The sequence below is a fragment of the Geospiza fortis genome, unplaced genomic scaffold (assembly GCF_000277835.1).
Source record: "Geospiza fortis unplaced genomic scaffold, GeoFor_1.0 scaffold112, whole genome shotgun sequence".
Taxonomy (NCBI): Eukaryota; Metazoa; Chordata; class Aves; order Passeriformes; family Thraupidae; genus Geospiza; species Geospiza fortis.
This window is the reverse complement of record NW_005054298.1, coordinates 17,899,171-17,926,933: the sequence shown is the minus strand read 5'-3', so window position 1 is coordinate 17,926,933 and position 27,763 is coordinate 17,899,171. Positions and strand designations below refer to the sequence as shown.

General features: G+C 36.0%; 1 protein-coding gene across 1 annotated transcript in view; it reads right to left on the bottom strand.

Annotated features, from left to right (window-relative positions):
• UBR3 (ubiquitin protein ligase E3 component n-recognin 3) overlaps positions 1-27,763 on the bottom strand; it is a 100,136-nt gene that overhangs the window by 14,070 nt on the left and 58,303 nt on the right. The window contains exons 27-32 of the mRNA XM_031058276.1: positions 25,478-25,588; positions 23,737-23,937; positions 22,789-22,925; positions 17,217-17,302; positions 9,746-9,851; positions 2,698-2,798 (exon numbers count right to left, since the gene is read on the bottom strand). Coding sequence (XP_030914136.1) covers positions 2,698-2,798; positions 9,746-9,851; positions 17,217-17,302; positions 22,789-22,925; positions 23,737-23,937; positions 25,478-25,588 — 742 coding nt within the window. The remainder of the gene's footprint in view (positions 1-2,697; positions 2,799-9,745; positions 9,852-17,216; positions 17,303-22,788; positions 22,926-23,736; positions 23,938-25,477; positions 25,589-27,763) is intronic.

The window sequence follows — 27,763 nt, the reverse complement described above, 5'->3', positions numbered from 1 at the left end:
ATTCAATTTACAAAGTAAGATTTATGTTTTATAACCACCAAGCCACTCTATTTCTGTACACACACTATCATTTGCTATTTCTGTAAGAAAGGAGCTGGAAGCAAAATCTTTATTTTGTATGGAGTCCCAGTTCACAACAACATGAACACTCCATCCTCTGTACAACAACTGTCACAGAACTGAACCAGAAAACTCCTATGTGGATTATTATGCATTTAGCCCTGTACAATTTCAAAAATTTCAAACAAAGTGCTAAACATTTGAAGCCTTTAAAAGTTCTGCCCACAGCCTAGTGTGAAACTCAAAAGAATAAAGAGGTTTCACAGTGTTTATTTTGCTTGCTACACTACACAGAGGGACACATCTCAGTCTCATTCCCTTCTCTGCAAATTGGTTAATGCTTGTAAATGCTTTGACCTCCACCGTAAGTTTTTTTCTGTAGCAGTCTTCTTTCTTTCTGATAGGTTCAGATCAATTTTCTCTTCTGAATGAAGAGGCTGAACAGTAATGACATTTTTATTGCTTTAATCTATGTCAGATTGGAAAAGATACCAACACCCATCCAACAGTTAATAGAGAAGTTAATGCAATTCCCAGTCTGAATTTAAAATTAACAGTTAATAGGGAAGTTAATACAATTGCCATCTGAAGGGCAAGAGCTGAGATTTTGAGTCCTCCTTAAAGAGCACTTTCTATTTTTAAAAAACACATGGCGTAAACAAAAAGGATTTTGAGTAGGAATTTGAAAAAAGATGTCATGCTTGATTAAGGACACAATGCAACTTACTTAAGTCTATTGTTAAAGGAATTTACTGGAAATATCTGTCAACACACTCAGGCATCAGCCTCCTGTGCGTATCCTAGTGCACAGGCAAGTCCACAGCTCCTCCTGCATGGCAAGGGCAAGGCAGCACAGACAATTCAGTAAGCAGTCAGAGATTTTGTTCACCCCTATTGCTGACCTTGTGCTTACCATGAGACATTTCAGAAGCCACTTTACCTTAGTTACACCTCAGCCCTCTACAAAGAATTAATGATATTGAATTTGACTCTGTGACCTACAAACCCATTGTAAAAGTACTAAACAAATTTGTTATGGCTTATTTTTGTGAACGCCACTCCACACCTCCAAACAAAGAATTATGAAAGACTTTCTTTTCATTCTGCTTAACCATTTTGATGAAACAAAAATTAGGAAGACAAAAGGCAATTTATTTCCAATTTAATGCTTCACAGATTTGAAAGAGATACATTTATTTTCTATCTGCCACTTGCCATTTCCCTCTCAACTGCAACCTACAGTAAACCTAAAAGCAAAGACAACACATGCTCTGATATGAGGCACTTCACAGAATTCTCCACAGAATGCCTTACTATTAATTGAATACTGTCTTTTCTAGGATAAAATATACTTTCTTAAATGGTGGTATTCAATGCTTGGATATTGACTACAAAGACACCACTGGTTTGTACTTTATCTTCAACTTCCTTCCCTGAATTGCAGATATTAGTCTCATTAAACTTTTATTTGCTGTTTTTATACTATTTTGATTGAGTCCTTCCAATAGAGTTAATTTAAATTGTTGTTAAAAAAAGGACATTTTTGACAATAGTCTTCCTATGCAAAACATTTTATTATTTTAGTATTTTCATATTCTAATAATCTTTTGGATATACTTAATCCATAAGCATGCACTTAACAATTGGATATGATGATACTAAAGGTCTTTTCCTACCTAAATAATTCCATGATTTTAAGTGTATTGAATTGAAAAAAACAAACCCACAATGTTAATGGATACATACAGAGTCACTTTAGTTGAATTTAAACATTCAATGCCAAGGACTGAATATCTCTTATGGGGAAACAGTTTCTACTAAGGTGTAAGCATCAAGAGCAGACCAATTCCTGAATTTACCTATTCAAACACTACCAAAACTCAGCAGATATCAAAACTGCCACACAGATCCCATGGGAGATATGAAATAGTAAAGTGATATTTACTTTGTCCTCATTTTCAAATAAAGGTACAATTACAAATAATCAAGCCAGAGACCAGAGGGTCTGAATCCCTATTCTGGAACATACATTACCTATTAGCAAGAGGAACCAGGTTCAGCTGGTCCTTTTACACAGAAAAAGAAACTTAGGTTTTAAGACAGTTCTGATTTTAGTAATGAAATATTTAATTTTTTAATATCTCTTTAATATTTATTCATAATTACACAGTATGCTGTCTCTATTGAAATTGCTGCATTACAGCAATTATTATCTTCATATATGAACTCTTACATAAAATTGCTGCAACTTAAACTCTGAAATTTAAATTAAATTACAATCTTTCAAATTTTTAGCCCTTCGGCACTTAGTTCAACTTGAAGTATTGAGCTGTCCCTCTAAGCAAAAGATGAAGGTCAAACAAAGGACACTTTTCTTTCAGTAGAAATACTTAATAGTTTCCGCTCAGCTCTTGTATCTTTAATGAATAGTTGACTGATAAGGTAAAAAGACAGGGAACACAGATAAACCTGTCAACTCAGAACAAAAACTTCTGTTCAATGCCACCTTTTGTAGATAAGGCAGAAACATTATTTTAGAATACACAGCAGATCAGCTACGATTTACCATCCTGCAAACCATCATGAAAGCAGCCTCATCTACATAATAATTTAAATATACATATTTTTGTAACATACCTCTGTGCAATGGCTGAGGCATGGTTAAAATCTGGATAAGCAAAAGGGATGAGACATCTCTGTAAAGCACAGGAACTTCTGGCAGTTCTTCACTTACCAGCCTGGAAATAAAACCAAAAGAAAATCACTCCTGATACTATAAACCCATGTTCTTATTTTATTTTGTATTTATTTGAAATAGTATTACATTTGATATCAAGCTTACAGAAGCCTAATACCCGACAATTTGCTAGCTGATCTCAATTTTAGAATGGATCTCAATTAAAAAATTTAATGTTACCCATATAATAACTCATGAGGAAATTAGCATTTGGGTACCTGATTGTGTTGAAATGTTTTTAATGTTTTAAAACTGCCTGAACTCATTATGTCTATGTAGAGAGTCAAGGAATATTCAAACAGTTGATCTGGTTTCCAAAGCATGGCATTTCACACATATACATGTAACCAGGCTGTAACAATAAGGAATCCTCAAAATACATTTAATGTTACAGGGAATGCTCCTATTGGAAAACAGAGACCTTAGAAAAGCTATTGCTTTCCTTCATGTAAAGAAATGAAGGCTCAAGCAGCCATGACAGGTGGGATTATGCAATCTTACACAGTCTTTATTAAACTCCCTGGATGTCTAGAAGGAAGCAAATAAGCACAGAGATAGTACAAACTGTTCAGCTATCCAGATTTACTGATGTAACATCATCTTGTTTTCCTACACTAAAAAGCAAAAAATGCTTGCAGATAGGATAGTTTCTAGGTTTGTGTAGCAATATTCAACAAAATTCCAACCAACAGTATTCTTCAGGTCAAATGGCAAAAAAAAAAAAAATCAAATGGTGAAAAATCATTCTTCCCAGTTTTAACTGATATGGGGCGTGATGGAGATCTCAAGCAGGAACAACTTGAGATAAAATATGATACACACCCTCCCTGTGAACCTTTCCCTTCTGCAACACACACAGGTGCAAAGAGCTGGATGTGTTCTTACTGCCCTTGGCAAGCAGTGGTGCTGCTGATCTGCACTGCAGGAGCGACACAGGGAACTCCTGGTCCCACTGACCCTGAATTTCCCATGCAAAGCAGTCCTCTGCCAATGGCCAGCAGTGCTGCAAAGGAACCAACTGAGCTCCTGCACTCGATGGGCTGCAGGAAGGCTGCCCATGTGTGGTGGTGGTATGTGGATGCATGCGTGGGATCTTTAGTGTTCTCTAACAGCTTTGGGGATTCAACCAGTTCATCATCTCCGAGGCCCATAAACATGATCCTGCTTTTGAAAAAAGACTACATAATTATTGATTTCTTGAAAACTCAGGCATCTCTCTACAGAAGGCACTTCCAGGAGTTATCTGTGATACAGATTTTAACACACGGAAGCAGTCATACAAGAGAAGAATTAAAAGAACACTTATGGTCACATGGCTGACTGATCTTGTAAAATGAAGGGAGAGAAAACATGGTCTAACTGGTCCTCTTGAATTAATGAACCCAGACAGCTACAGAATAAACACCATCTATAACCCTTTTGCTATAATCAATCATTTAATAAAATTGTTGTTTCAAAGCACTGCAATACACATAAATATATACATACACACATACACATATATATATATGTATGTGAGCCTCCTAAACAAAACCCAAATATTCTAAAAATCAGTATATCGAATTCTAAAAAAGACAAGGGCAGCAAAAATTTGTATCACACTGCCAAGCTTCATTTTCAAAATTATACAGGCCACGAAGACACTCATCTCACTATGTCTAATTCTACTTTTACCTACAGCTAGTTCTACCCTGTGATCTACAACACTGAATTTTAAAATAACCCACATTGTGTAATGACTTTAAAACCATGGACATCCCTTAATTCACTTCTCATCTTTAATTCTTGGGAAAAATTTAATTTGGAATAACATTTAAAAAACCTGACTCCCTCTGGTCACATTTAGCTGAACACTTCTTTCCAAAAAAGGTATCAATATTGTTTAATAGTTATGTAACAATTAGGTCAAATACCAGTTCTGTCCAAATTCTCATATACATATATATATATACACACACACACATCAACAATCAACAGAATACCATCATTGATTGGCATCAACATCACACATAAAGGAACTCATTTGCACATGCAGGACCAACTGAATTACTTTCCTAATTTATTCAGTTCATAAGAATTGAGAAGCAAAGCTACATTAAATGTCAGGGGTTTAGATAAGCTGCTTTTGCTTACATCAAGTACTGCAGCACATGAAGCACTTAAAAATTGCTCTGTCATTTGTTAAGAGCCTCAGAAACTTCTTCATTATGAAAATGGAACTAAAATTACAAAATGTGTTTAGAAATGCATTTTATGGAAATTGTCCATTCTGTTAATCCCTAATGCATATATGCAAGCTTGATAAATCTGACTACAAAAACTTGTGCCACAGAAGCACTTAAAAAAAGAAAGTACAACTGCAAATAGGACCAAAGTAATACAAAATTATTCAAATGTGTAAGAGCTGTATGCTGAATCAATTTTTAAAAGGGAGTTGGTGGTGAAAATAAACTATCCAGTGCAAAATGAACATGTCCTAAAATGAAAAATGCAAACCTCAGCTTTCCCTATGGAAATCACCTCTCATCCAGCCCAAGGTAATTGGGCTGTACCTGTCTGTGCCAAAACCAGGGCTGCCTATCACCTGACAGCTGAGAAACTCTGCCTCTGTATTCTGCATCCTCCTCCTGGAGAGCTGTCATGCAGGAATCATTTATTTGGGAATGGATCCAGAGAAATGGGAAATTCATAAGCATTTTGCTTATGGTTGTTCCTTATATTTATGCTCCTCATTCCCTCTTCTCTCAACCAGAGACACTTAAAAGTTTTTGGTTGATGCTAACTCCAACTAATTATAAAGGTAGGAATTCAGTAGGTAAAGTAAAAGCTCTGAGCCTCATACCTCTTTGAACTGTCTGACACAGAAAATCTGAGACATGGGGATATAGGTACATCTAAACTAAGGCTTCATCAACTAGGGCAAACTTGTATTTTCTCCACAAGTTGCAGGATAAGAAGCAAAGCACACAAATCCCAAATGGCAGCGAGGTCAAACTAATACACAGCTTCTGATATTCACTGCAAGAAAGCAGAGTCCTACTATTTATTCTGGCTGCACCTTAGGATATAATCACAATTTCATATTTGCTCTTCGCTGTGTCACAGCAGATTTTACAGCAGGTCAGTTTCTCATTATACATTCACTGACAGTACTAACACTGGGCATCTCCCAGTTCTCTTCTACCACGGTGCCCCCAGCAGTCCCTTGGCACCTGCTCCCAAACTCATTCAATTTAAGCTTTTTAAAACATGGATTTGTTGCTTTACTGTGTTCATGCAGCCTGCCCAAGTTACATCAGCACAGCCAAAGAAGATGGTGAGCTACAGTGCAGGGGAAGGAAGAAACAGCCAAGAGCAAATACTCCAAAGCTGGCCCTACTGTGAAAACCTATGTACTGCACCATCTGTCCTAAGAGCCAGCTGTTCCAGGCAGGATTTCTGTTGTATGGAACAGAGCACATAAGTCCTGCTGCAGCATGTGCATGTACAGACCACCTCTCACATAAACCTTAACTAAATCCCGCTATCCCACCATCCCCAAAAACTGTGGGCTTTTTCCCCATTCTACAACAGTTTCTGTGATGGGGATGTGAGTTAAGAGGCTCCTACACACAGCTGCTCAGTCCTATCCCTGAGTTGCAGTTTGTTGCCCCAGTACGACACCATAAACAGTCTCTGAGGTGATCTAGCTTTAGAATGAAACATCACTGAAACACTGTAGAAAAAATAACCCAGCATTTCAGTTTATCATGCAGTTCCTCCCTCCAAGTGCTTCTGCTGCAAAGATCCTTAATATTTTATCAATATTTGTTGATATATTCTCTCTGTCAAAATAGACAGAAAAATTTCAGCCTTCGTAGAGATTTAAATTTTAAAAAACATGCATATCCTTTCATTTCATGTTTGTTGTTCCTGAAACAGTGCCTGTTTGGACTAGCCCATTAAATTCACATCTGGGTTTAGTAATTATTGCCTCCAGCTGCTCCTTGCCTGCCCCCTGCCAGAAGCTATTATTCCCCCTTTGCACCACAATAATTGTTTATTTGATCACTATTGAAATCAGATCTGCCCCAGAAGAACAATTTGCTTAAGTACAGCCTGTGGGACCAAGCGTACATTGAATTTTGCAACATAAACTGCACAGGAGAAATAATCTACTAAACCATTCACAGTTCACCAGACTCAGCTTCTTCTTTTTCCCCCTTATCTTCCAAACAGCTCACATTATTTAGGCCCTTTTTGATAGTGCATCTTCTTGCTGAAGATTTCCTTATTTCCACTTAACCTTTCTGTGGCCGCTAGAGCTTCTCCCTATCTTTCCTTTCAGTTGCCATTTTCAGCTACAAGGAGATCTAAATACAATTGTAGAAGACACTAGACAAAACTGGTGGTTTTGGGAAGTAGAGTGAAGGAATTCTGTGAGATTCTTTACAAGTTGCTTTGATCAGTTCTCCCGGACACGGGAAATCTAAGGCATTATTTATGAAGAATGACAGCTGAGTTGTAGAAAACTGAGATAAAAATTGTGGGTTCTACATCTGGGTAGTTCTATTTGTAAATATTTATGCATATTTAAAGAAAATAGCTATAATTAAAGGAGAATGAGAATACAATGTAATGGGGACTTGTTTTCCACAGATTTTTGCATGTGTGTGAGGTTTTTTTCTTTCCCTTTTGAAAACTATCCTTTTAAATAAATGAAGATTAAACTAGTTTCTCTGAAAAACTGCCTTCAACTCAAATAATAATTTAAAGTGAAAATTAAATAGAAAAAGATGGCATATTGGTTTGAAGATATTTTGCTTCTGTGACTTCCCTAAAGTCAAATTGTTTGGAATCACAGTAATACAGTCAGAAAATATAGAACTTTTTCTTTCACTGACATTTTTTTCTCTCAGTCTTCGCTTGAAGTCTCATGCGCAGGTCAGGCTGATGCTTTAGATGACTTGGTTAACTTCAAAGCAGCAGAATGCCATTCACATCTCAAACCTGCAATGATTATTTCTCTACCATCCTCTTAAGCTTCTTCAGTTTTCAGCAGTGTGTCACCTTCCAACTGCTCTGAGTACTCTTCTCTGTACCTGAAAAAATCTGCTATTCTGTATCTCAGAAGGCTGTGTGACTCTTAAGAAGTGTGCAATCAGATCATGCACACCAATCCTATGAATGCCATCTTCAAGTCAAACTACCACTTCAAATTTCTGCAGTATAATTACAGATACTCATTTTTTGCTCCAATTTATACATGAAAAATATGTCCTCAAATTGCCTCCTTTGTAGTGTTCTGGTGCCTGCAGACTAAGGAAGGAAAAGCATTCCAAGGAGTGAGCAAAATTATTCCAGCTCAAAAGCATCTGGGCCTCTCACCACTAAATTATTTCATGGCAAAATGGATGCTATTTCACTTGTAGCTTCCTACAAACCATTTAGGACTTTTTGCCAAACCAGTATCACCAAGTCTACCATGAAATATTGAAAACCAGTGCAGAAGACACAGGAACTGCTCAAATGCATTCCCAGCATGCAAACCCTTCTGCAAAGCAAGGCATTACAGACCTCCAGTAACATTAATTTCTAAGTGATTCAAAACATTGCCTAATGAAATCTAACATGTTGCACTTTAGCCTTGACATGACCAATGCATGGTGAATTCCATCAGCCCTGCAGGTCCCCTCTATTAACAGCTGCTCCAAAGCCAGCAAGCTCCTCAAATGCCAGAATGAGAAGTGCATGATCTGTCCCACAGCCATTCTGGCCACATGATCTTAATTCTGCTGCATATAACTCAGCCAACCGTACACCAAATTTATTAACATCATCCCACTGCTCAATCTAGGTCAGGGCTCAATCAGAATCATATGAAAACAGACCCTCAAAGCAGTCTGAATGCTGAACAGGTTTTCAGGTTATAAAATGTTTGATGCTTTTTTCTGCTAATAGTTTATAAATTAATCTCTTAATACATTAATAAATTAATCTCTTTAATTACTCCAATAACCTAATGTTCATTGCAAAAAGAAGCCTGGGTCCAAGAGAACAATAAAATCTTAAACTAGAAACAAGAACAATTGTTTTAATAGTCTTCCCCAGTTCGCAGTTAGGATTGTGGCATCACAATTCTAGATCAGTTTTTGAAATTGCATGATGCTTTCTACCTCAGGCTCCTAGCAGCACTGACAAACACACAGCTGGAGAGGCACTAAAAGGACAGTCTTTTGACATAACTGCAAGCTGGAAAATGTAGAGCTTAGTTTGAAGAAGATGCTTAAGGTGCTAAGAGAAAAATAATGTACTGTTTTCCTCTTATGAGGAAAAATCATAATCTGGTTTTAGGCAAGAAACCTTTCTCCTTGTCATCAAGGTAGAATCTTAAAAGTGATGGGTCTTAAGTCAAGTAAGGAGATAAGTCCTTGCAGAACAAAGTACATGGTTTAATTTATTATATTGTTAATCCTTGTACAGCTGTGTACATAAGGTTCATGTTTTAAAAGCAAACTCAGGTCAGTAACTTGCTTAACAATAATACGCTTGATGAAAATTTTTAGCTTAAAATATGATTATTTCTCACATATATTAGACCTATTTACAGCTATTAATCATTACTCAACTTTCAATAAGCTACCAGCTTATCTCAATGTAAATTTTGTTGAGCATCCATATCAGGAACAGCAGTGCCCTATCCACTTACCCAATACTATTTAATTTGCATGTGCTTAAGCCTGCAAGAGGTGTATTTAAATTTTAGCTCAAAACTGGTATTTGTCAGATTTTTATGTAAAAGAAATCGAAAAACATATTTTTACAAATTCATACATACAATTTTTAGATGTTAAGTCCGCCAGTCTATCTCACAGAGAATTTAAACCAAGACAAAGTTACCCAAAGTCCCTCTGTAAGGATGTTTCTTTCACCAGGCAAAACTGATACTGGGTAAATTAAAATACTTGCTCTGAATTTTTCTCCTGCGAGGGCTGGGTTAGTTTCCTCCAGGGATTGTATGCGGAGTCTATACTGTAGAGGCGCATGTGCATGGCCAGCACGTGAAACAGCTGATCTGAAAGGGGAAGAAGACAGATTGCTGAGTATTACATACAGTGATATGAACTGTTTTACATGAAATTGCCATCGTGTATTTTACAAGATTCTGAGAAGCCTGTCACGTCATTCCAAATAAGCTGGCACCCTAACAAACATATTTTTATTAAGGATTGATTTATTTTTTAAAAAGGATTTGAAGAGAAGTAAGATTTTAATAGAAGGCAGTGAACACATGTAGATATACAGTAAAATGTTTCAGAGAAAGGCTGTTAAGAAAGCTTTGACCAGATCTCAATTGTTTTGGTGCTCCATGTACTTAATTACAGGTCTTTTTTAAAAATCCTGTTTCATATGCTGTTATATTGCCAAGGCTCTGTGCTCACTACACTTGCCTCTCCAGTTTATGCTAGAAGTGGTGATTTCTTAAACAATTATTCTTAACAGAGACTGATATACTTTTAATTTATTTACTTTTAGCTTTCATTCCTCTCTCTCACCGTTAAGTTCTGAGCACCACATATTTGAAATTTAATCTAAAATTGCTACAAGTCCTGGCCTACAGCAGGATCACATTGGTTCGTCATCTTTAAAAGGTTTATTATTCCTTCTGCCTTCATATGGTTATTTTGTAGGTAACTTCTGGACAAAAAAATCCTCAAACCAACAAAAGTCTGATTACACATCAATGACACTAGCGTAGCAACAGTCTTTATAATGTCAGAGATTTGTCTGTACAACCTGCAGGCAGAGTTTGCTGATATTCATAATTTCAAAACCTCTGTACTTCCACTGGATCAAAAATATAATTTGCAAAACACTTGTAGAATTTTTCAGACAGAGGATGCATAATTACTCATGGTGATTTGCTGCAGTATTTTATAATAAAATGCACATTTTATATTTATCTATGAATTATACGATCACACAAAGACAACATCTAACCCTTCCTTCCATTAAGCCACCCAAGAAGGCAAGCACCATTTAGGTAAAGAGCATTTTCAGAAAAGTACACGCAACAAAAAACACGGAATGGTTTGAGCTGGAAGGGACCTTTAAAGGTCAACTAGTCAAAGCGTCCTGCAATGAGCAGGAATATCTTCAACTACATCAGGGACTATTCAGGATTCAGACTTCACTTTTTCAAATAATCTTTTTTTATCTTCATAGGTTTATACTGAAATAATTAAAATATAATTTCCCACAATTTCGCTTACTTTTTTCTTCCTGTCATACTATATCTTGCTATTTGGTGTCATGCTTTTCTCCTGTTCAGTTTTCTAGGACCCTGCTTTCTTTCTCCCTTTCATTTTAACTTTTCCCTTAGTATCCTGACATCATCTTTCCTCTCCACCCCTTATGCTATCAATTGATCGCTTTGCATATTTCTCTCTAAATCTCTCTACATCTCTTTAAAACCCACTTGCTCAACCTACACACTCACAGGGTCCTCTCTTTCAAGTAGAAATAGCAGCTATTAATTTATTTTCCATAAATAGACAATTACTCAGAGGGACGCAATGGCCAAAAGAGTCGCATGATGCAATCAGCTGACTGCCAGAGCCTGAGGGCTGCAATTAGCTCCTGGGGTTTGTAAAATAATTGGAGCTGTAGATGGCATTGGAATTGATAGCTGCCACCTGCTTTCTGAATAAAAACAGTCACTGAGGACAAAATAAGTCATCTTTTCTCCTGGCAAGAGATTCTTAGCAAAACACTGCTTTGCTGATAAAGTTGAAAATATAAAATCTGAAAATATACTTGTATTCCATCAAAATAATAAAAAACCCTCAAGCATGGTTTTATTTGGAATGAAACCCATGAAAATATCCGTGCCTTTTGACTAAAATGAAGGCTTTTTTCTCCCTCAACTATTCCTTGCTTTAAACAGAAACGGGCAACTATGCAAAATAAAAAAAAAAAAAATTGAAAATTGTTCAGGGTAATTAATTCATCCCCTATTCCTTTAACAGCTACTCTCCAGAGCGTTTGCTAATATGAAAATAGGCAGGCAAGCATCAAATTCTAGCCCTGGAGAATTTATTAGTAATCTCCAAACGTGAGAATGGAGACACATCGCGGGAGTGCCGGATCTGCCCAGGAAAGCCGCGCTCAGCAGCCCGGGAAGGCACAGGCAGCACGCCGGGCTGCCATGCCGAGACACACACCGAGCTTCCTTTCTGCTTTACACCACACTCACTCCAATGGCTTTACTTACCACTTACTGTGACTACGAACTGCTGGAGAAAGGCAAGGGAAACACCAGAGCACTGGGAAGCAAGAACTGGCAACTTAATTGTGCACCAAGTGCTTGGTGCTGCAGCACGTCCTTATGCCTGAGGGACTGGCAGAAACCTGCCTTGAGCCAAAGGAATACCAGAGGGCTTTTCCTGTGTATTTGTGGAATGCATAATTCCAAAACATAAGCATAAAAATACAGAATGTCCTCCTATTTACTTATATCCTACTTAGAACCTTTTGCTGGTACAGTTTTTAAACAGGTACCAGCAAAACATTACCATGACAATGGCCCACGAACATCAGTCATGGCCAGGCTAGCTTAGAGTGGGAAGGAAGGCCATAACCTCACCAGGTATCCCAAAGCCCTCTGGCCCTCACAGTCTATCTTCCAGCTGATTCTCTCCAGGAGAGCTCACCCTTGTAAGAGGCAGGTCCTGGTTGCAGCTCGGAGTCACCAAAAGATCATTCTTAAGCAATTTTTGTAGGAAGAATATTAATTTCAGAAAGTGCAGCAGCAACAAAATTTGAAAAAAATTGAATAAGATTCTCCTAATAACTGTAATATTTGAGGCAGGCTGCATCCAGATAATTTGAATAAATATAAAGAATGACACAATTTGGATGCACAATATAACTCATTGCTGCAAGTCATCAGGGGCTTGGGATAGTTCTAAAATTTAGACATTTGGGCAAGATTGCTACTGTTTTAAAACATGATCATAGACTCAAGTATTGCCTACATTGATGCACTACTGGCAAACTCTCTCAGTTTATGTCTTTGTTTTCACAAAATACATGTAAGGCTTAAACAACACTTCATAGAATCATCGGGATTAGCAGTTAGAACTAGCTTTCAGTCCTATTAGCATTCCTTAATCCATTTCTAAAAATAATGAAAATAACTATTGTTATTTTGTTATTGTCACTGCTGTTTTGGTAGATTTACTTTTTGGAGTTAATCTGTTGTGAGAGAGGAGCAATAAACTCAATTGGAATCTGTACTTTCAAAAGAGCTGCTCAATGGATAAGACACTGTCTTTGCACTGAGACTGAAGCTGTAAGAGGAAGCACTGTAATACTGCTCCTCTCACAAACCCCAAAGATAATGGGTATTTTTTCTATATATCCACACTCCACCAGCACCTGCAGCTGCATTCTTTACTGTTTTTAATAATAAAGCAGACTCATTTTACAAATGTTGACAAAACTTTTAAAAATATTCTGCTGTGTTACAGTGCAAAAAGCAGAAGTCCACAAAGGCAGTTTTTACAGCCCTTTTCAGCTTTGGCATGATATGCACAGCACAAAAGAAGACTAAATTCAAGACATAAAAAGACAACAACTTGATAGATGAATAGCAGAAATTCTAAAAATGCTGTGCTCAATTGACAAAAATTAGCGATTCAGTAAGTTGCATTCCGATTTAAGTTTTGGTCTCGTAATCTTGGTTTGATCTTTGCCGAGCTGATCCCAAATTTCTTTGTAAGTTTTGCTGCCTTTTTTCCTACACGTTTTTTTTCTGGTCTCTTGACTGGTAAAGAAAACTCTCAAATTACCAGAGTTCAAATCAGGTGATGTTTTCTGTTATTCATTCCAATTCCACAATGTAGAGCAATGTGCTGTCATAATGAAAAGAAATGAAGGAATGAGCTGCCTTTGCCTTGCTTGCAACAGTCTAGATAATGTGTTTATACCTGCTTTCTTTATTTTAGGACATATACTGCTGTCATGGAATTTTCTGTCTTGATCCAGATTTCCCTTTTTACATTCCCTAAATTAGTATTCATATTTACAATGTGAAAACATCACAAAGTGACACAGCAATTCACTGCAGGTGGAATTGAAAACATCCTTATCTCAACTGTGAAGATCTTACCAGACCAGGGGTTCTTCCCTCTTCTTCTCCCATAGTTTCCTGGGACTTTCAAGAAGAATGTAAATTATAACTAAAACCAATAGATCCAACCAGATGGGACTTGATTGTCAGTAAGGAGATTGAGAAATATTTTTCTCCTGGTAGAGATTTACATAGTCCACTTAGCAACAGCAGCTGCAAAGACCTGCTGAAAACATCTTCCCATTCATCACTGATCCAGTAGACTTGAATCAGTAAAAAAACATGAAGGTCAGCAAAAGCCTATTAAGGCATTAAGACTGGATAGTCTTTACAAAATCTCTTACATCTTCACTAAGTCTTAATTGCTGATGAAGCAACTAATTAGCCTCGATACCAAACCCACCAGTGTATGACATCAACTTTAGCAACAGAAATCTAACAGTACTATCCTTGCCTCTCCCACAATACATATTAGCGGCATACCAAGTGTTTTAGAAAATACTTAAGATCATCTGCTGGTGACAAGAACTGCTTTTTCCAAGTTAGTACGAATGGGCACCAAGGATCTGCAGACTGACAGCTCCTAACTGAAAAAAACTCCAAACCAAGCAACCAAATCCAAAAACCCAAATCCTGCAACACCAAAAAGCCTAACCAAGCACAGAAACCCACTATAGCAAGGCATTCCTAAAAACTTATTTTGTTCTCTTTATTTTCAGTGGCCGCAGAGAGCTGCACAGGACTCTGCAACGATATCCACATCAACAATTATAGGAAAGAGACAGCTGCAACTCAATCTTGAAAATCATAAAAAGAATTAGGTTTTTCTCCCAACAGGAAATACTAAGTGGCTCCAAGTGTCACTGTCCATATTGATGGAGACAGCCATTACTTTCAACATGGTTGAAAAATTTGATACAGAAGAATCATGAAGAGAAACAATGAGTTTCTGTGCTCACAAAAACACTAAAAGCAGTGATAAAACTGACACTAACACCACAATCAAGATAAAGGCTTCAAATGAATGAGAAAAAGAAAACCAAAACAAAGCAACCAAAACAACTCCCATCAAGCAATACTGTTTCTCAATGTTTAGAGCCATTCCAGAAGTTACAAAGGTGCTAGATGTCCTACTTAAGAAGAAATTAAACAACTCTTAAACAATTTTTTGATGTCCAGTTGTAAATAATGTCCTTTCCAATTAACGCAGTTGATGGTGCAAAGCCAGACTGCTGTTTGTGGGAAGCATAAGGATAAGGAGCTCATTTACAGAGAAACTGAAGCCAGAGAACTAGAGGATAAAATACTTAATCTTTGCCCAAAACCCTAATCCTATCCTTCTCACAAAGGGGAAAAAGAAAAAAAAAAAAGAAAAAGAAAAAAAAAAAAGAGAGACTAGACAGACAGAAAGCAAAGTACTATTTCAAAGTTTAAAAAGGAAGATTATAAATTCATTAATATGTAACTTTAAAATGTTGTGGAACTGTTCATCAACTAGTGCAGATAACCAAAGTACGGATAGCAAAGAAAAATGCCTACAGAAGTTAAAGAGAGGCACAGAATCAGAGAATGCTTAGGGTTGGAATGGACCTTAGAGATCATCTAATCCCCCCCCCCCAGACCCTGCCATATTCCATTAGACCAGGTTATTCAAGGCCTTATATAAAAACTGTACAGAGAAATCACAATTATTCAGCCTTAATGCTGTGTTGTGACCCTGTTCGATAAATACGGAACAATGAAGACAAACAGGTCTATTACACTTTATAAAACAGAGAAATAAGACTTGCACAGTTGTTATAATCATAATTTTCCCTATACTCATGAGAATTTGCAAGGCCATAGACTCTAAAACTGTAATGTATTCCTTCAAATAGGACTTGATTTTTAAGCAAAAAATAATAGGATACTATTTGCATTTTTTGGTTGCACACACATACAAAACTTTAAGCCTTAAAATGGCAATTTTGCAGGCAAATTTTCTTCGCCATTCTTCTCACACACACTTGGTCAGCGATCCTAAGAGCTACATTAATCATTCTTAATTTTACTTCCCAAGAACAGTTGCCCTCATGGTGCAATCTACTTAAACAGCTCTTGACCTGTTTGTTCCCACCATCTTCCCTGATGTTTGCTGCTGTAACACCTCACCTGGGACAATATATTCCATTTTCCACAATATCTAATCACCAAACTTCACAGCTGTTACAAGACTACTACAGAGTGGTATCTGCAGAACCCTGAATAAATTTGCACACAGTGATCTAGAGATGTTCTTTAAACACATGCACTTTTCAGGTATTTTGGTTGGCTGAGAAAGGGGGATAATGACGGTGGTGAAAGACAATGTGCAGTACAGGTTAAAACTACTTTTTAAATTAACAACATACAAATGAAATTAGTTGGGTAGTAACAGAAGACTTTTGTCCTAGAGGGAATGTGGACAGCATAGTGACAACGCGGTGAGATTTCTTCGGTGGCTTGTCATCTCAAAGGATGAGGAAAGCATCCCCCAGAAATTGTGTACCAAAAGACAGAGATGGGCCTAAGCTTTCTTTTTTCCTATGAAATCTGCTGCTATTGCTACATAAGCATTGACTTTATTGCTATTGCTATTGACTTAAATAAGCAACAGTAGTAGTAGCAGTACTCTGGCAGGCTTTCCAGTTTTTCCTGACAAAAGCAAATGTCCATTTGTAACTGCTTATATTCCAGTAAAATATTAAAATATTTTCTTTTAAGAAAAAAACACTTCTGGCAGCAAGAAGTTGCTTTATTTGACAATTATTAAAGGTTTTAGAACAAAAAAAATTGAAAATTTCTGTGAAAGAAAATTTACAAAACTTTGTGGAAGAACTAGACAAATTAAAGACATGGGATGTTGTAGCTGCATATTTCTAAGTATGACACCAAGTCACGAGCTATATTAGCATTCAGAAAACAAACTTCTTTCCTATTGCTAGCAACAATCAGGGTGAAACAAAGCTTTCCTGCTTCATCCTTAAAATACTTCTAGTATTACTCACAAAAATGCAAGTTTATTAAAAAATAATACACGTGTAGTATGACAACTGATTTCTAAATAATTGTACTCACAAGTCATGAACAGATCTAATGAAGAATTTATGCAAATTATTTTTCAGATTTCTCTAACAGAAACAAAAAATCAAAGACTCCTTATGGCAGGAAAACAAAAATGGTTTTAAAAGGAAAAAGTTGATGTAATTTAGAAAATACCAGAAAAAACCAGACATCTTTATTCAATATTCTAATAATTTATACTGCATTTAATAACATGGAACTTACTTAAACATGATCTTTTCCCAGCTGTGCTTGCACCTCCTGAACACAAATTTCCTCCTCGGTGGACCAGCTCAAGTTCCAAGTTGGTTCTGTAAGAAAACAACAGTATTGAATTCAACAACATTATTCAAGCTTCTACAGACACAAATGAATCATGACAAACTCCCAGCATACACTAAATAAAATAATACTGTGAACTAATCTTCCGTGTGAAATACTGCCAAAATACAGCTCAGAACAAAACAAACTTTATTAAGATATTGTCATATATGGTTTTAAGTACTATATTAACAGTGCTATATTGAGTTGAGAGAGAATAATTAAAAATTGTTAATTCTGTGTCTTTCTTCTGCATGCACACACAGCATAATAAGGGAATTTATGTGCAAATCTGGAAAGACAATATACAGATTGGCTAACTTTCATGCAATCATATACATCTAAAAAGTGTTCTCTCCATTGGCAGAGCTTTTGTTTCACTTCAGACAATCAGACAGTACAATAGATACAGCATCAACTAAATATGAATACAGTCTAAATTATAATTAAAGCACTGCCCTTTAAAGATAAGTTAGTTAATAAAAGCCTTGGAGGTTAATTCTGAATGAAATGCTATTCACTGCAGCTCATTAGTATGAACCAGTAGTTGTGTCACTGAATCTCTGTGTGCCACACTGATGCTTTCTTTCTCAGTATTACTGTAATCTGATACTTTGGCACCAATTGTTTGGGCCAAATTTGATAATTTTGTTTAATTTTGGAATTGGATATTTCAGTGCTGCATCTTTTACTCTCAAGATTTGGAGCAAACAATTTATGTTATATTCTCTGAGAGCCTGTTTTAGTAAGTCAACATACATTTTAAAAATTAGAAGGAATATAATTCTGTTATTCTGAAGTGTTTTGCTAATTCAATCCAAACGGCAAATCTCATTCTAAACATATTTTGTCCTTTAATGAGAAATGAAACAATTTTTGGTTTGATATAATGTGACTGAATCCATATTAAAATCTATTCTAGAATTTTAGGCACATAACACATCCAAGCTAAGAACACCAGAACAACCCCCCCCCCCCACTTTCAAAAAAAACCCACAAAAAACCCCCCCCCCCCAATTTAAAAAAAAACTAGAGGATTTTTATTCAAAACAAATTTCAGCTTCATCAACTTGAAAGAATAATACATTTTGATATGCAGTGTTTGTTAAGATATTTCCCTATGTTTTTAAAATAGTAACATTTCTGAATATTCCTATCCCAAAGTTTGCAGCTTATGCCATCCATTTCTGAAGGAATGCTTTAATCCTCTCTACTCAGAAAAGGCAATTTAACATTGATAATGTGCCTGCTCAGAGCTCCATCTGGTTGCTGCTGATAAGGGCATCTGCGTGACAGGGGAATTTTCCACTCTTCAGGCGATTTGCAGTGCTCACTGAACTTGTGAAAATCTACCAGCAAGGAAGCAGGGACAGGGATTTCATATTAGTGGACAAAATAGCAGCTGTAGATCAGCATGAGCTAGTTCATCATGGGAATATGAAGGAAATCAGGATGTTTTATTTCTATGAATATTCTGATAACTAATTTGTAGAACAAAATCAATGACAGTCTTCCATTAAAATGAAGTAATTAAGATTTAAATCAAAAGACTACCTCAATTTTTAAGAATAATTTTCTAGATCTACAATTTTAAATTTCCCTTTCACCAAAGCATATATGCCATTTCACAAAAAAAACCTCAGGGACAATTCTGAAAAATACCGCTTGCTGTTACATATGAGGTATCATACAGTACTTTTTACTGTAAGGAATGTAAGGAAAGTTATTTCTGTAATCACATACTCTGTTCACATACACGATACCAACTCTCACCTCCCACACTTCTTCATTGTGCCCAGCTCCTCAAAGGCAGCACCTTATAGCTCAGCTTTCTTGGAAATGTAAGTATTAACCTTTTCCTTCAATGTGTCTCTTTGAAAACATATCTGTAACTTGGTATAAAAATGCAGAGTAGAGAAAGCATCTTCTGTGAAAATGAACACTTATCCTTCAGAAAATACCCTACATCAGGTACAGACCTCCATCATTTTTGAAGGAGACCAGTGTATCGCCTCCCTAATTTGAGCTCCCTTCTGCCTTGAAGATTTGTGTATCCTCTGCCCTTTACTGAAGAAAAGTAATGAAGAAAAACTGGGGGCATCTGATAGAACTGTGGAACACAGAGTGGTCTCTGAAAGAATCCTTTGCTATCTCAGAATCCTCAACATAAAGGAAAGAGAATGAGAAAGAAAATCTATATAAGTGTCTTCTTTTCCTATCTAGAAATCTCAGCGTCATTCACTGCAGCAAAACATTTTGTAGGACACTGCCTTTATCCTCCTCACTCACAGAAAAAGCCCTGAGAAAATGGATTTCTCTCAGCTGTCCTGAGTCCTGATTAAAACCAGAGCTACTTCATCCCTTCCTGGGGGCTTTTGTTAAAGGAACGTATTGGGGGTGGGAAGGGTGATTTCATATTTCTGAGAATTCATATGGGACAGAGTAGGGGGAAGTAAAAATGCAACGTCCTTTCCAGAAAGGGAATATATTTGGATGGACTTGCTCTTCCTATTGGGACTATCATTTTTCTCACTTCAATTTACAACACATACAAGGAAAAACCCCACATACTAAGACACAGATGGAAGGAATACATGGCTCTTACATTTGTCTATACATAGCTGACAGAAGAGCTAAAAGGTTTGTTTGCACAGCCAACAAAAGCATGAAACCTACTGCTGTGCAATACATAAACAGTCCTCCAAGATATCACCACAAATGACAGTCTTCAATGCTTTGAATGTGGAACTATTAAAATTGAAGATAGGCACACATGATTTGGGAATGACACCTACACTCATCTCATAAATGGCAGCAAAGACAAGGAGAAATGCATGAAAAGGGTCCAAATTTAACAAGATATGACACTTGGAAAAGCAGGAGGCAGCCAAGGAGCTGCTGTTCCAGCTGTGCGTGCACATCAAGATGCCAAGACCCAGAATGCTTCTTTTGCTAGGAAAGCAGACAGCAGCTAGCCCTCCCACAAGGGGGTAAAGAGGTCTTTTGTAATTTTTTTTCTCTGCTACCAGTGACATATACCTGGGTAAGCAAAAATGAAGAAAAGCAAGTTCTTTTTTTCCTGAAGAAGAAAGAATACCCTGCAGCAACTGGCTATGTATTGTTTCACATTCCCATTTCAGCATGCAGTAATCCATTGCAAAGCTGGCATTCAGCTGTAAACCAGCATCTTTTAGGACAGGAGATGATGTCATTTTCTGATTGAAAATGGAACATGACTTATAAGAAGATTAAGAGTGTTTAATTCACATGGAAATACATGGAGTTAATCAAAATATCATTGCATTCAAATGCTCATCTAAGCAAGGGTTAAATACCAGGAAAAACTGTGAAACAGCTGTAAATGGTCTGACCAAAAACAATTAAATGCTTCAGAACACCTGGAACAAAAAATGCTTAAAGGTTACTGGTTGGTAAGGAACACAAGGGTATCATTACCCTAAGAAAAAAACTCTGGATGCAAGTAAGGAAGAAACAGGTCAAATGACAGGAATAATTTACAGAAAGTAAAACTACTTCAGTATGTAATTTTAATTGTGGATAGTCCATTGTTTGATTACTTAAAATTAAATACATAATAAAATAATAAAAAGCAAACTCTTGCAGTTTTTAAGATGATGTGCAGATTTATTTCCATAAATACAAACTGTAAAGATATATTAAAATGTCTATTTAAAAGTTTAATTTTTTAACCCTGTAGTTCTTATGCAATTAGCAAGTAGTAGAAGCACGTAAATTTGGATTGCTGCACTGAAAAGCAAGACGAGTTAACCACCTTGAAGCTGATCTGCCAGGTTTCCTCATAAGTGATCTTATGAGTTACAGTAACAATACAGAAGGCTGGATCCAACACCTGAAATTCCTCAAACTGTATAAATGGAAAATTGGTGACACAAGTCTAACCCTAACAGGAAGAGGTAATAAGAAGTACAAGGGACATATTCTAATCTTAGAGGTCAACCATGATTTCTCTCTCCAGCAGTGCAAGCAGCAAAGAAATGCTGCCCTGGTTTGATGTATTTTTAACTCTTTGAATGAAAACAAATCCTGAGCTCTGTGTGTAAATATAAAAGTAACACATAGATACATTTAAAATGTGTTTAGCTAGCATTTTAAAAGTTATATGACATTGCACCCAGAAATGTATTTTAACACTATTTTTGTATCTTAAATGTCATGTCAAGTTATGCTTATAAGTAATCATACTTTGATACGTGAAATATTAGTTTTGAGTCCTTTGTATTTTTGGAAGGGTATTTGATTTGTATTGATCAAACACGTAATTGCTAAAATCCCAACATTACTTATCCTTGTCTAGCATATACCACTTAAAAAATAGAGAATAATCCTTTAATTTGCTATGTATAGAATTTCATAGCTCTTCTGTATCAGTTAAAATACTCTGAAAGAATACAGATCGTATTTCTTTTAACAGAATAATACAATAATCCGAGTTGGAGGAGAATTCTAGAGATTAGATGGTCTAACCTCCTGTGAAAAGCAGAACCTTACAGAGTCCTGCTGAGTGGAACCTCAGAGTCCTGCTGAGCCAAGCCTTGAATATTTCCACTGCTTATGTACTAAAGACACTCATCAATGAGAGTTTATGAAACTGCAATAAAAAAATGCTACGCAATGGCATCACTTCTATGCTTGCAGTTTCTCTGCAGTCAGCACCTTCCCTGCAGGCCTCGCTAAGTCAGAGTTTAGAAAATTATTTGCTTAGTGAGTATATCAAGTTCTTATGGGAAAACTTGGTATTACAGTAACTCTGAATAGATTAACCATTCAGACTACCGTGACATGAATGGTATAGAAGGAGGGGCTGATTTTCTTGGAGAGCATATGTGACACTGACAGCTCTAAAACCACAATTGAACATCACCAAAAAAATGCTGCTGGTTTTGACAGTTTTTTAGAAGTCTCAAGACTATATGAAGAGAAATTCCTGGTTACTGATGTAATAAAAAAGCTCCTTCTGTGATCTTCTTTTAAGTAAATAAAACTAATGTGTGACAGAGAGATAAAAAACACCTTGTGATTTAAAAAACTAGCAATATGGCAGCGATACAGAAAACATCTCATTCTGTAGTAGACAGATAAAGTAGATTTGACAATTTGGGAAATGAAAGCCAAACAAGAAATGCAACATAAATTTTGATTTATGGAAAGCAAAACCTTGAATTAAGAAGAAAACTAAATAAGCATACGACAATGTTCTCTGGGTTTTGTGCCACTGCTACACATAGTAAAAATGAACTGACAGACTTATCTTGCATAATGCCTGTATATGAAAATCAGAAAATGTAACCTTGATGTACTGAATACGCAAAAAGTCCTTTTTGGAGAGGATGAAATATTTTTAAATTCTTTTTTTTTTAAAGAAGAAAGCTATCTAGTGACTAATACCATTAGTGAGAAATACAAAAGAAAAAATGTAAAAAGAAAACATACCCACCTGGCTACAGAATACATAAACAGGAAATCATTGTCAGGTGATCCAGGAGTCTTACTATAATCTGTATACTTCTTCTGTGTGGTACTTTTTATATCTTTCATTACAGATTCCATTTCTTTACTGAGGTTGGTTTCAGACTATGAACAAAGACACAAAAGAAGATTAGTTAATTTTACCTGAAGAAATGCAGTAGCTGATTATAAAGCGTAGCACTTTCATATTTGTAAAACACATTTGCAGGATATAAAAAAATGTGCATTAAAAGTCAGTGTTCTGTCTCACAGAAGTGTCAGGATATTTTGGAAAGTTATTTTGATTTGTTCTGAATATGAAAACATAACTGGTTTTTCCATCTCCTAAGTTTAAGAATCTCAGTGCTTGTGCTATTTTAAAGTATATTTGCACTGTACAGGTACACAAAAAAAGAAAGCATCTCCATCGAGACTTGAAGGTAACAAAATTTAATATAATTTATTCTGTCATTCAGAGGACCTTATGAAGCTTTGTAACACATAAGCATCTGCAAATTGCTCTTTCTGTAAAATGAGTAATCCATACCTTACAAAGTTCTTAAGAGACATTGTTTAAATAGATTCCAGTTTAGAGACTATTGCTGTTTTTTCATTGCATGAAAATTAGAAATATATTTTATATTACATGACTTTGTTCTATGTAAATTACTATGGAGAAAACTGAAAATGTACCAAATAAAAAAATTATATTAATCACATTTTGTCACAGCTTTCAACTGTTTATTTTTAGCAGGTAATGCAGCAAATGCTCTGAGTTTTTTGATAAGAGAACAATAGTATGTTGCCTTCAATATCAGAAGAAAACGAACTTTCCGAGGTTGCCAGGATTCTAAGAGATCACAAATGCAATATAATGTAAAAACTGAAAGGTAGAGGCAAATTAACAAGGATCTTTCTGCCTTACACTGATGCTTACTGGGAAAGTTCCCAGCTGTTCTTGAAGCTCTTCCACCTCTTGCACAAGATCTTGCAAACACTTGTTACTGTGACTTTGCCAAACGCTTCTTTCCATGTTGTTTCCAGGATAACAAGGAAGAACGCTGTTGGCAAACTGCCTACACAGGGGACAGGTAAATTCTCCTTTGTCCACTGAAAAACCCTGGAGGACTTGGTCATTCTAAAAGGAAATAAAAAAGATGGAGCTGAAATTTGTGAACGATTATTGGTTTTTAGCTTGATATTTCAGGTGTATACTGAAAAAAACTAATTCTAAGACCTAAAACTGTAAAGAAAGAATAATTAGAATAGTTACCCATTTTACTGACAAAGGTCTTAGCTACTAGAGACTGTCTTACAATCCTCCAACTCAATTTTCCTGATTTTTAAGCACTCTCCATTGTCAACAATATCCCAATAATAAAGTAGAAAGACTTCAATGGACGATTTCCAACATTTCATGGGTGTTGTTTCTTTCTGACAATTCCCATGAAGTTTGAGACTCCAAGTACAGGTTGAAAAAAGCCTAATCAAGTAGCCATTGGCAGGCAGCATGAAAAGAACCCTGATTATTTCTTCTGTCACATGAAGGATGAAAGAATGAGCACAGAAATACACATTTGGAAAGTGAGGATTTGTCCTCAGTACCCCTGTTAACTGGCAAGAAACCTTGCTTCAGCTTTGTGAGTTTCCTCCATGGTTTCCCATGTTGATATCTAACTGTATTATGTAAAAATAAATGTTTTATCCAGATGAACACAGGTCTATATAAATTATTTCAGTCCTAAAAATGGTAGTAAATAGTCAAAATTATTATGCACTCATCTACATACTAGTAAAGCATGCTAGGATCAGAAGTTTACTTAAATAATCTAGAATCTTCAAGAATACAATTACATAGAGTAACAGTTTGTTTCAAGTTTAATAGAGAATCCACGAAAAAAATTACTTCAGAATTTATATGGTGCAAAATATCACTTTTCCAAAATTCTGTAAAGTGAGACTCTACCATGAAAGTCCAGATTTTGCTGCTGTATTCCTTATGTACTGTATTCTTTACTGTATTCTTTGATTTTAATGTTATTGTATATTTATCTTGATGATACAATTACTGCTGCAAGCAAATTTAAATGAATATGGAAAAGAATTCATCATGGGATCCAAGTTGGCACACCTTCTAGTTTCTTTACAGGTTAAGTTTCACACAGTAGGAGCAGTGCTGATACTAAAAATACAAGGAATTTCTCACAGTTTTTCTCAAAATGAAAATAATTCAACAAAAATTACAAGAAAAATCCTAAACCAGAAAAACAAGCTAACAAAAACCACAAACACCCTCCTCAACCAACCATTGCCCTCCCTCAAACAAACAAAACCCCACCAAAAGATCCACCAAACCCAAAACCTGAAAAAATATCCTGTAAAGTAATCTTGAACAAAAATGCTGGTTCATATGAAACAAGAAGTCATCACTTAGTCTTTATTTTTTTGTGCTGCTTAATTTTGCAGGAGATTTCTTCTGATATATCAGAATAACAGAAAACAAAGCACTTTTGTTAATAATGTCCAGATGCAATAAGAGATTAAGTTCTCGAAACATAATGGAACTATTCTGTACAGGCATACAAAACATGAGATTGAACTGAACAGCATAAATCCAACTGATTTCAGCAAAAGCAGTTCAGATCCAAATAACAACTATGAGCCTCAGTTTTACTTACCCGTAAGGATTCCATATAAGATTTGTGACAGTCTATGTGTAAAGTGTGACCACAGGTTTGTACATAAACACCTCCTTCCCAGCCTATTGACACTGCTTGGAGGCAGGAACTCTGCAAAGTAACAACAGGAAGAAAAAACAACAACTCTGATATATAAAGCTATAAAAGTATTTACTAAAACGTCAAGATTTACAAGATAGACAGATTTCTATTTGCATGCTACCTAATAAAGATATCCTGAGGAAATAAAGAAAAAAAGAATTTATAAAAAGTGTTTATTTATGCTGACTGACATGGCAGCTATTATGCTATTCTTTCCAATAGTTAATCCTCTGCAGTTCTTGTCTAAAGGTAACTTTAAGGAATCACTTGTATTACTGCATGAAGGGGAGTCTAACTCCAAGAGCTGTTCCAATAGCAGAAGTGATCCCATTTACAAGGGCAATATACTGTTCCAACACATTTCATTCAGTTTTGTAGATAACCAAAATAACAATACCATAGTTATGTAATTAAACCACAGTCTCTTATTACAATTCATTGTGAACACTTAGGGGTTTTAATGAGTTGTTGAACAGCATCATATATAACTCATCATAATTGGAAAAGAGAACAAATACTTGTTTAGGGTGCTTGGTTGTATAGTAGGTTTGTTTTAAAAACATTGGCCTTATTGGAAGACTTCACTTACAGCCCACAAGTCCAAAAAAATCACCCCACTGGTATTTTTTTTCCAGAAAATAATGATCTGAAGAAACAATCACATCTGAATTTATAAAAAATTCTCAAAAATTCTCTCGCAGAATATCAAACTACAGTAAGTCTAAGTATTAAACTTCCATTGCTCAAAAATTTCATACACAGACTGAAATGTACATTCTGGTTATACATTTAAAGAACAGAGAAAGATTTATGGCTACCAGAATTGAAAAATAATTTTTAGTGTGAACTGGCCCTAAAACTGTCTTAATGACGCAAAATCAGAGTACCATGAACAACTCTGATACTTGCATTTTCTAAGGATGTCCTAGTATCTTTTTATTTTCCCTGCATGTGAGCAGGAAATCAAAACAAAATTACAAATTTTAGTTATGGGACATGCTCCTGTTCACCATGCCACAACCTGTCATTTGTAATGTGCTGTAAACTTCTCAGGCCATAAAATAAGAAAGACTTTGTCCTGGTTGCTGCATGATTCAGTAGACTGCAGCGTTAATAAGGGTGTATGATATACCTGGCTAGGCCCCACAGGACCAATAGGTCATTCAGAAAAAGCATTATTTACTGCAGTTATCTAATGAGCCTACTGAGTAGCAGTTGCAAAAAGAAAAAGAAAAAAACCAAAAAAAAACACAAACAAAAAACCAATGAACAAAACAAGCTCAAAGTCTTACCCAGAAAGACTTTATTCTATTACTCTTGAGCTCAGAAATAAAGGAGAGTCCAAAGCAAGCCATTGGCTTGGGATGGAGCACACCTATATCAAGCTATTGGTTACAGAGTACTGACTGTGTGATTCTGGAAACAGTCCTATTAATTCAGTATATGAAATTTTATCTCCTAATCTTTAGTCATACCTCTCCATATTAAAAATAATCACTTTCAATAATTTTTCCTTTAATGGGCAAGAACTCTATTCCCTGACAGCAAGCATCAAATTCCAGCTAAGAAAGTGCAAGATGGAATCTCTATGGAAATTATCTGTTTTGCCTAATCTCTGTGCAGCATGTAGCTTTTCAATGGTACTTTTGTGGATTTTTTTTTCTTCTAGCAGAATAAGCTAGATCATGTTTCATAATTTAAAACTTTTTACATCTAAGTGAAATAATTCACTTGCCTCCCAAAATCTATTAGAGGAAGGACACTTGTTGGGGAGGACACAGTTGATAAACAAAAGGAGTTCTTATTGCTTAGCTCAGCTGAACAAAAACTCAAGACATTAGCAGATATTTCCATTTTTATGTCCAAAGCAACTTAAGGATTAATTCTTTCAAGCAGAGACTTTTTATAGCATAGTAGTGACCTGAAAACAAAAATAGCGAATTCAACTGATGTTTGAATCAGGACTGGAATACTTGGAAGTAGGATGCATTTACTCCTTGCATTACAGTGCATGTTAGACTAACCTGTTGGTAGTGTTACTGCACAGAAAGGGAAATGCACGCTTTAGTAAGATCAAGGTTTGGGTAACAATTTGCTTGGAACTCCTTCCACTTGCAGTATGCAAACATGTGAAAATAAAGTTCCACTTCAGCACTACTTCAATGCTTTTTATCACTTCAGCAG